The sequence below is a fragment of the Oncorhynchus nerka genome, linkage group LG24 (assembly GCF_034236695.1).
Source record: "Oncorhynchus nerka isolate Pitt River linkage group LG24, Oner_Uvic_2.0, whole genome shotgun sequence".
In the NCBI taxonomy this organism is placed as follows: Eukaryota; Metazoa; Chordata; class Actinopteri; order Salmoniformes; family Salmonidae; genus Oncorhynchus; species Oncorhynchus nerka.
In genome coordinates, this window is record NC_088419.1 from 30,221,756 (window position 1) to 30,232,302 (window position 10,547).

Here is a 10,547-nt window from a genome sequence, read left to right on the forward strand (position 1 = left end):
GAAAAGTTAGCAAATTAAGCAGCAAACACTGAAATATCTACGTTATCTACGTTTTTGGATTTTGCAATTATTTAAATATATTTCTAACTTAAATTTTAGGCCTTACATTTAGCAATTTGATTATTGGACTATAGCCTACTACAAATATCAATTTGGGGTGTGTGCCTGTGTGTGGGCGCATGCATCAGTGACACGATGGCACTAGTAATACGGGATGATGGGCCAGTCTGGTCTCATAGACTAGACGTAACAAAGTAATAGTAAAATCGGGACATTCATATTAGTATTATACAGTATGTTAAGTTTGGTATGGTTACATAAGACAGAAGGTTACTTAAGGCCAAAAAACGAAAGTAGGGTGGTTGGCTGAGGTGGACAGGTGGCCGTATAACGCGAACATCTCGCGTTATACGGCGCAACTACTTACCATGTTAGCTAACCCTTCCCTAACCTCAACCCTTTAACCTAACTCATAACCCTAACATTAAACCCTAGCCTAGCTAACGTTAGCAACCTAGCTAACATTAGCATTAGCAACCTAGTTAACTTTTGTCACAACAAATTGGAATTCATAACATATGATACATTTTGCAAATTCGTAAGATATTGTATGAATTGAAATTCGTAAGATATTGTACAAATTGCAATTCATAACATATCATACAAATTGTAATTCTTACAAAATGGATAATGGATATTCACAAATTAAGACATACAACACAAAACGTAACATTTCGTACAAATTTGAGTGTTACTACTTTTACTTTTACTATGTTAAGTCTACCCCTGAGTCCAGGTTGCAGCCTGCCCAACTACAGGTTGAACTTGTTTGTTCTTAGTCAGCAACTACGCCATCCAAAAAGGAACTTCCTTCCTTGATCAATCGAAAACATGGAGGGAGGCTTTTATAAATGGCAGTTATCAGCAGTCTTAACGTTCATTCTACTAATCAAACCGTGCTTTATAAGCAGAGAGGCCGAGTAGCCTACATCTCTAAATTATATGCGAAATTGTTATATTTGATTTGAGGCGTATGCTATTGTTTAAAAATGAGGGATACTGTAGGAATACTCGTTGCGTTAACATTCCTTTTGAGAGTCAAGGGGGAAGCCCCTCGTGGCGGATACTGCATCGAGAAGCAGTGCTTTGCGGTTTTCCAGGACCAAGTCGACTTTGGAACGGCACAAAAACATTGTGAGGATAATAATGGACATTTAATGACAGTGCGATCTTTGATATCGCATAGCATCCTTTTAATATTACTCGGTATCCATACTGGAAATTATTGGATTGGTTTGCAGCTACCGAGCGGGCAATGCCCCGACCAAGCGTTGGGTTTACGAGGGTACAGGTGGATAACTGGAGATAATGAAACGGAGTTCCAGAACTGGGGACACTTTGATGACGTCTGCTCTTCAAACTGCATTTCAGTATCAAAATACGACTTTGAATGGAAGGAACAGCCATGCAACAGTAAAATAGATGGATTTGTTTGTGAATATAAACTTGACAGTCCTTGCCAACATGTCATGGTAAAAGGGGACGAATCCGTTCTGTACGACAACCCATTGGGATTCAAGGGAGACAACCTACTGGTATTACCCCTGGGAACCATTGCAACGCTCAAATCCCTCGGATCGAAATACATATGTAACGTTGAACAGTGGATACAAGCACCGTGGAATTGCGACGTATTTAATGGTGGCTGTTCGCATGACTGTTCCTCAGTTAATCATGAACCTGTATGCACCTGTCCACCTGGAGAAACTATCCAGGACAACAACGTCACATGTGAATACGCGCTAAATGACCCCTGCCATGACTCAGGGTGCGCGCATCTCTGCCAGAAAAAAGATGACAGCTACGCTTGCATGTGTCACCATGGGTACGCACTGGCAGAAGATGGGAAGGAGTGCAAAGACATTGATTATTGTGTCGAGGATAGGCAGTGCCCGGGACAGAACAGTGAATGTGTCAATAGGCCTACTCTTGGTGGATTTGAATGCAGATGCCAGAAGGGATATGAGTTGGAAAATGACACATGCGTCGATGTGGATGAATGCTTCATGGGTCCATGTGAGCACGAATGCACGAACACGATAGGCAGTTACATTTGCTCCTGTTTTGATGGATTCATTTCAAAGACAGAAGACGCCAACAGGTGTCAATTACTTTGTTTAGCAGAAGTGTGTCCCACAGAATGTGATCGTAGTAAAACATATCAATGTTACTGTCCAATAGGTTACTTACTCGATGACAGAAACGGGTCGTCAGTTTGTGTCGACATAGATGAATGTGAGATGGATTCCTACTGCCACAGTCATTGCACAAATACTTATGGAGGTTACCTGTGTTCTTGTGACGAGGGATTCGACTTGGTTGATGAATATGATTGTGTTGAGAGAGAATCATCGGAGGGTTCAGGTTTTACGACACCATATACACCAAGTGCTAAGCATCCAACTGAGCGTCCTTTCACTGTAAAGGCGGGAGGTCTTCTTGGAATGATAGTATGTATTGTTGTTGTTATTTTGGTGATGGTTGTACTTATTCACCTTATACTGAAACGTCGAGGTAATTTAGACATTGCTTTCGAAAGCCAAGGCGTTGGTAATCACGATTTGCAGCAAGTCTCAACGGATAAGTACCACAAATTGTCATTTGACAGACATTTTATAATATGACAATTAATATGTTGTTGGATAACTTTGCCATTTTCTTTGTCATGCTTTGTTTACACGTCTGCAAAGGAGAATCAGCTGGTTTGAACTTGTAATGTTTTTATTTCATACAGTTTTCATAAGCATATATCAGAAATGGCTCACCTCATCACAAAAAATTCAAACCAATCTCATATGTGAACAAAGCCAGTAACAAAGTAAGCCTATAGGCTAAAAATATATATATATAAAATGGCAAGTGTATACATTACAAGTTACAAGTGTATATATATATATATATATATCCTATCAAATGAAGAAAACATAATAAATTATTATTTAACTTCTTTGAGATTATTCTTGTTATTTACTCACTAAAACTCGTTATTGAAATGTAGCAAAGGCAAATAACAGCCTACTGTTTAGCAAATGGTCAATTAATCAGCCATGCATGGAGGTATCTGCTTGCTCCACTTCCACTTTTATTTGTGCCAACAAGTTGAATATAGGCCATGAATTATATCAGTGGAAAAACTATAATGCATCTTTGGATTAAGGCTGTGTGTGTGACGGCCTATATTGGGCTATACTGTCATTAGTTGGAGAAAAATACAATGTTCATTCCTTCTTTATTGGAGGCATAGTTTGGTATTTGTAACTTAAAAGGTCTAATCGAATTTCATGCAAATACCTGAAACCATATTATGTGTAAATCACCTAAAAGGGGCAATCAGTAATTACTACATTCATTTTTTGACTAATGAATGTATTATATGAACCCATTGATTCTTGAATAATATAACTTATAAATGCCTGTCATACCCCATCAGAACCCAAAATATAGACCTAAACTTTTTTCACTTCAATGTTTGTGAACAAAGTAAATGTAAACAAACACTATATAGCCTCAAAACATGGTTATAACTATAATTTTGATATCATGGATTGTCAGTCCTGCATTCAGCTTTTTACCAAAACAGGGGCGGGGATGCCTTTTTTTAATCGTTTCTACTGCTGATTGACATGTTAAGAGCTTGGGGTTCTGTTCCCATGGTGCCCATTTCTGGATGGGGTTCTAAAATGTATCCAAAAATAGCTTGAATGTGCCATCTGAGCTACCAGAGAGAGATAGAGAGCGCGCGAGAGAGAGGCGGGGGAAACAATAACGTGTATTAGGCTTCTACACAGAAATTGAACTATATCCTAATTCCATTTGTTGAAATATTGGCCTATTCAATTGTAGAGGTTACCTACCAACGTGTATTTCATGTTTGCAGTTTACTAGTGTAGACATTTGTTTATGTGCCAAATGTTGGCTAGTATTTGCGCCCACTCGGGTGTGGGTAGGCTCGCGTGTCTGCGTCATTCGAAATATAGGCTATAGTGATGTGCACCGTCGTAGTGGGAGAGATAACGTTTTGGGGAAGGGGATTAAAACAAGCAGCTGAAAACGGGCTTCCTTCCAAGGAGGAACTTCCTTCCGTGACCGGATCGCAAACATGGAGCGAGCCTTTTATAAGCGTGAACTATCAACAGGATTAACAGTCTAAACTAGGCTATAGCCTACATTGACTTCTAATACGCGCAAGAGTTGTAGGCCTAATTAGAAAGTTGTAACAGCTGAGTTTTAAAAATGAGGGACATAATAGTGATGGTGTTTGTTACTCTAACATTCTTGATGAGAGTGGGAGAAGCCCAACATAATGCATACTGCGAGGGGAATCATTGTTTTGCTGTTTTCCAGGATCCAGTCGATTTTGCAACGGCTCAAAAACATTGTGAGAGCAATAATGGACAATTAATGACAGTGCGATCTTTGGAATCACAATACATAATTTCGATTTTAATCGGTAATACAGGAGATTACTGGATTGGTTTGCGGTTACCGAGTGGACAATGTCCCGACAGTGCCTCTGATTTGCGGGGGTACAGATGGATAACGGGAGATAATTCAACAGACTTTCAAAACTGGGGGCTCATTGACAATGTCTGCTCTTCAAAATGTGTCTCGGTGTCTAAAATCGAATTGAATTGGACAGAACAATCATGCGACAGGGAAATAAATGGATACCTTTGTGAGTATAATTTCCCAAGTGGCTGCAAACGTATTGACATCAAAAGCGAGGAATCCGTTCTATATGAGACCCCATTTGGATTCGAGGGAGAGGATCTACTGGTATTGCCTATGGGAAGCACTGCAACGCTCAAGCCCTTTGATTCCAAGTATATCTGTCTCTCTGAACAGTGGATGCAAGGACCATGGATTTGCGATGTATTGAACGGTGGTTGTGAGGATGAGTGCTTATCGATTAATCAACAACCTGTATGCATCTGCCCACCTGGAAAAATTCTGCATGACAATAAATTGACATGTGTTGTTGTTGTGCAAAACGATCCCTGCCTTAATTTCGGGTGTGCACACGTTTGCTACCAGCAAAATGACAGCTCCGTCGCCTGCATGTGTCACCATGGGTACGCACTAGCAGAAGATGGGAAGAAGTGTAACGATATTGATGATTGTTTCGATGATAGACAGTGCCCGGGACAGAACTATGAGTGTGTCAAAAATATTGGTGGATTTAAATGCAGATGCCAAAATGGATTCAAAATGATGAATGACGTTTGCATTGACGAAGATGAGTGCTACATGGATGGACCATGCGAGCATCTTTGCGAAAATACATTGGGCAGTTATAATTGCTCCTGTTTTGAAGGATATATTGCAACGAGAAAAGACCCTAACAAATGTCAACTGCATTGTCCTTTCGAAGAGTGTCTTGCAGAATGTGACCCAAATGATCCACATCAATGCAACTGTCCCGAGGGTTACCTGAGCGATGTAAGAAATGAAATTAGAATTTGCATTGACATTAATGAATGTGATAATGGTTACTGCGAACATAATTGCAATAATACGTATGGAGGTCATATGTGTTCTTGCTATGAGGGATTCGACTTGGTTGACGGATGGAAATGTGTTCAGAGAAAATCGTCGGAGGGTTCAGGCTTTACGACACCATCTGATTTTATGACACCAAGTGTCAAATATCCAACTCAGCGCCCCTCAACTGTGACAGCAGGTGGTCTAATTGGAATAATAGTGTGTATTGTCATTGTCGTTTTGGTGATGGTATTTTTACTCCAGCATATTCTCAAACGTCGCAGCAAATTGGAAGTTCCAAGTGCGCCCAAAACCCAAGGCGATGAGGGACACGATTTGGAGCAAGTTAGGACGGAAAAGTACCCCAAACCATCTGTGGACAGGAATTTCAAACAAGACACTTAGATTATGGTATTATGTGTGTCATTTTCATTGCCATACAGGGAGTTCACAATCAACTATTGGCAATCAATTGTTTTTTAATTTCATTATACGGTATCCAGAGTGCAGGCCATGGCATATACATGTACATATCTTATCATCACATCCTCACCTTGTCACACAGCCAAGAAGGTATCTTTCAAAACAATGTGTGTAAAGAAAAATATATATAACATCTTTATTTTCATTTTGTGCAAATTTTCCTTTAGCTCACCACAAATCCCAATCCTTTCAAAAGTGTGACCCCTTGTGGACTATTAAAGAGACTTCTATTTAATTATGCTTATTTAACCTTATCGAATAATAGTCTGCTTTATTTCATGAATTCAATGTATTCTCTCTATAACCTATTATTCCAGATGTTTTTTAGTGTGCAGGATTAAGATTTTGTCACAATTGCAATTCAGATCATTTGCTCTCCTGCTCTCAAATACATTGCTATTACAAACCTTCCTTATTTTTTAGTTAGGATTAATGTTATTTTGTTCTGAGAGTCTAATATGATTGAAATAACAAGACTTGACCATTTTGGACTGTAATTGGAATAATAATTGGCATGTAGGCCTAAATTGTAACGTTTTGAGCTGAAAGCCCGGTGATCTGATAGGATAGGGTGATTGGAAGAATCCCTCTAAGATCAACCTATTTCACCCCTGATTGCATTTGACCTACAGTAGCGCAGCCGCAGGCTATTGGACTATGGACTAGTCTCCTAGACTATATGGAGTAGACTATTGAGACAGAAGGAGAATTCCCCTGATTATACACATTTAATTAGCATAATGTGTAATAACAATGTAATCTTGCAAACAACTTGATACAGCTCTTTCCAGGAGATCCAGGAGGAGAGGTTTTATGTAAGAATGTACTTTTCGTAGCAGGTTAGAATTTACGCAGTAGGTTATGAGAATTAACGTAGCAAGTTATGAAAATTAGGTTAAGGGTTAGAAAAATGGTTAGGGTTAGCGTTAGCTAAAATGCTAACAAAAATCTCATTTTGATGGTGGCGAGACAGGCAGAACAGGGCTGAAAGGGACCTACGGATCCGCAGACTCTGTCTTTCAAGAGGACGGTTTGAATCTGTAAAACCACTGGAATATAAAAACAACTTAAAGTCTGTAGAAGTAAGAGGACCTGATATACTTCATTCTCAAACATGGTTGGATTTGAAAGAGTCAGTTGGTTTCCAATAGAGACTAACTGCAGACATAATCTCTCAAGCCCATCTCTCAGGGCCCTCTCTATACTGCCACGTACTGGTGGGGCATGTTTAGAAATCATGTCTTTCAGGCCCATCATCTCTCAGGCATAGCCGAAAGTACAGGTGCTGGAGGTTTGCATATGGTAAAACTGCAAGAATTTGTGTTGCAATAAAAAAAACTATTAAACCATTTTCTGTTGCATTATTGAAATAAATGATAATAGAATTGAAGTAGGGGAGATTACATTTTTGGGGGTATATTTATATATGGGCCCCATCCTGCATGGAGAGTTCTCAGCTCTGTTTTCTAAGCAGTATGCTCTTATCTAGTCAGTTGTAGGGGTTTTGAGTCGGACACGCTCTGCTGTAGGATAAACGGTTTAGTTTGAGTTAAGTGGGGTCTCTCTCTCTCCCTCTCTGTTGGTCTCCCCTCTCTCTTGCGCCCTCTTCTCTCCCCTTGTGGTGGAGATCAAGTGATCTAGAGCAGTGCTCGTAATTTTTTTTAACTTCTATTTTCTATTAGTTTAGAATTCTAAACTTGCCGAAAAGGGAATGGGACCAATATCAAATAAGGAACATGACATTCTCTCTCCCTCGGCTCGGAGGCCTGGTCCTGCCCATGTCAAACACAGGCGTACTAGCCCTCTAGTCTAGTGAGCAACAAAGTGCTGGGTGCGGCCCAGCAAGTGGTGCTTTCCACCCACTGGTGTTGGAACAAGGTGAGCACTATTCTCCGCGATGGATCACATAGCTGTCCTTTTGTGCTCAGTTTTAATATACACAATCTTAGATACAACACTCCTCTTGTTATCTCTCTCTCTCTCTCTCTCTCTCTCTCTCTCTCTCTCTCTCTCTCTCTCTCTCTCTCTCTCACTCACTCACTCACTCACTCACACACACACACGTTGTCATTATGCAGTATAAGAAATGTGTGCTATGTTCTCAACGGTCTATTCCTAGGCGGCATGTGAGTTTACATTTTGTGAGTTTCAAGTTTGGGGAAACTTAAAATATATCTTACCATTTCTACCGATCTGCATGCCAGTTATGATTTTCATATGCACATTTTCATGGAACAGTTTAATTTCAATAATAAAGTATTATTCATCAAAATGATTGTCACTTTGTCAATAATACAAATCGGAATTAAAATGCTTTTTTTTTTTAAGTTACAATTCCTGTTCGTCTAGGGAGGGAGCGAGAGTTTAGCTATGTCGAATGCATCTTTAGTTTGTCAGCAGGCATGGGCTGGGATTTTGACTTGGGATGTATACTTTTGGGGTGGTTCTGTAGTTGGAATGAGAGGTGTCTCAGATGGGGAATGGTGCTTGCTAACGTTAGCTATAGCTCCGAGATGGTGAACTCCTTTGGACACCTTTCTCTAAGTCTAAATATATCTGGTTAGCATTAGCTATATTCAGTATCGGGGTGTGTGTGATTTAGCAAAAGTGTAGTGGAATATTCTCACTGATTTTGTTATACTTTTATACTTTTTTTTTTTTCCATTAGTCGCCAGCAGGATGTCACCCTGCATGGCTTGCTTCTGAAGCTAAGCAGGGTTGGTCTTGGTCAGTCCCTGGATGGGAGACCAGATGTTGCTGGAAGTGGTGTTGGAGGGCCAGTAGGAGGCACTCTTTCCTCTGGTCTAAAGAATATCCCAATACCCCAGGCCAGTCATTGGGGACACTACCCTGTGTAGGGTGCTGTCTTTCAGATAGGACGGTAAACAGGTATCCTGACTCTCTGAGGTCATTAAAAACCCATGGCACTTATTGTAAGATACCAGGTGGTATCCTGGCTAAATTCTTAATCTGGCTCTCAAACCATCACGGTCACCTAATAATCCCCAGTTTACAATAGGCTCATTCATCCCCTCCTCTCCCTGTAACTATTCCCCAGGTTGTTGCTGTAAATGAGAATGTGTTGTCAGTCAAATTACCTGGTAAAATAACAAATACATTTTTTAAATTAATTAATTCAGCAACAACAGTCACAGACTGATATTTTGCGGTTGGCACGAGTGGCATGGTAGCATATAGCTTGATAGCTCTTTTGGTATGTGCATGCAATTTGGTGGCTGGTGTTGTGTAATTTTCATATTGCAGGCTGGCTGGTAGCTGGAAGTAGCTTTATTGGGAATGTACAGGTGTAAATCCTGCAATTTCTGTTTCCTAAATATTAAAGCATTCATTACTCATGCAAAAAAACATAGAAATGTGGCTACTACAGTTTTGCTTGTGGGGTAGAGTGCCCTTGCACCAAAGCATCACTACTTGTTGCACTTGGGCAACTCATTCGTTTGTGGACACTGATGTTTGAGAGGAAGCACTCCTACTTCAAGGAGTGTGCCAGAAAACTTGTCTGAGAGGCACCAGTTACTCAAGTCTTACTTATGCAGCAGCCAATTGTTTCCACATAGCATTGAAGTTGTTGGTGTCATTAATTAATTTGAGGAGCAATTATATAACAATGCCATTCAGAGAGCTGTACAGTCAAGAAGGTTCACAAAGCAAAGCATTGCAGAGGTGTCTAAAATGGTATACAAAGTAAAAACATACACATTTGGAAAGATCTCAGTGATTCTGGTCACATGTCTATTTAATTGTTGGCGTGTATCAGTCTGTGTCACTGGCTGATCTCAGGGTTAATTTTATACCAGATTCTCTGATTTAATTATGTGTGTAAATGCAGATAGTCTGAGTGATTATTACCCAGTACCAGTTTATAAAGTGTTAGGTTTCTCTGTTGTTTCCTTGCATCACTCAGTGAGTTCTCCTTAAACCAGTGTAGGCATAGAGGGTCTTCAAGATGCAATAAACACCAAATGCCCGAGTTGGAGACCGAGACGGTGAGATCTTTGTCGGAGCATCTGAGGGCAAATTTTGGAGTGGAGAATTTTAAAGACCTTGAATATGTTCAGCCCGCAGGACATAAAAGACCATTTGACTCAATATAGTGTCGGGAATTGCTTCAGACCTTCAACCAAAGAGGTGTGATCTTGATTGATAAATGTAATATATTTATGTCATTGTTATGAAAAAAGGTGCTATCTAGAACCTAAAATGGTTATTTGCCTGTCCCCATATGAGAACCCTTTGAAGATCCCTTTTTGATTCCAGACACACGTATAACCGTTTTGGTTCCAGGTAGACCTCTTATGGGTTCCATGTAGAACCCTTTCCATAGAGGGTTCTACCTGGAACCAAAAAGGGTTCTCCTATGGGGACAGCCAAAGAACCCTTTCGGAACCTTTTTTTCTAAGAGCGTACGCACACACACAAGGTTAAAAAGGGTTTGTAAATAGTCTATTTGTTTGCCCTCAAAATAAATGGTTTATGCTATGAGGGAGCGAGGCATATGCAAT

At 40.1% G+C, this 10,547-nt stretch overlaps 2 protein-coding genes across 2 annotated transcripts; both read left to right on the forward strand.

Moving 5' to 3' along the window:
- Window positions 1-855: 855 nt before the first annotated feature.
- On the forward strand, window positions 856-3,012 carry LOC115107820 (thrombomodulin-like). Its single transcript, XM_029631482.2, has one exon. The coding sequence runs from the start codon at window positions 1,050-1,052 to the stop codon at window positions 2,682-2,684; it is 1,635 nt and encodes a 544-aa protein (XP_029487342.1). The 5' UTR covers window positions 856-1,049; the 3' UTR covers window positions 2,685-3,012.
- Window positions 3,013-3,791: 779 nt separating this feature from the next.
- On the forward strand, window positions 3,792-7,373 carry LOC115107824 (thrombomodulin-like). Its single transcript, XM_065008804.1, has one exon. The coding sequence runs from the start codon at window positions 4,294-4,296 to the stop codon at window positions 5,944-5,946; it is 1,653 nt and encodes a 550-aa protein (XP_064864876.1). The 5' UTR covers window positions 3,792-4,293; the 3' UTR covers window positions 5,947-7,373.
- The last annotated feature ends 3,174 nt before the right edge of the window (window positions 7,374-10,547 follow it).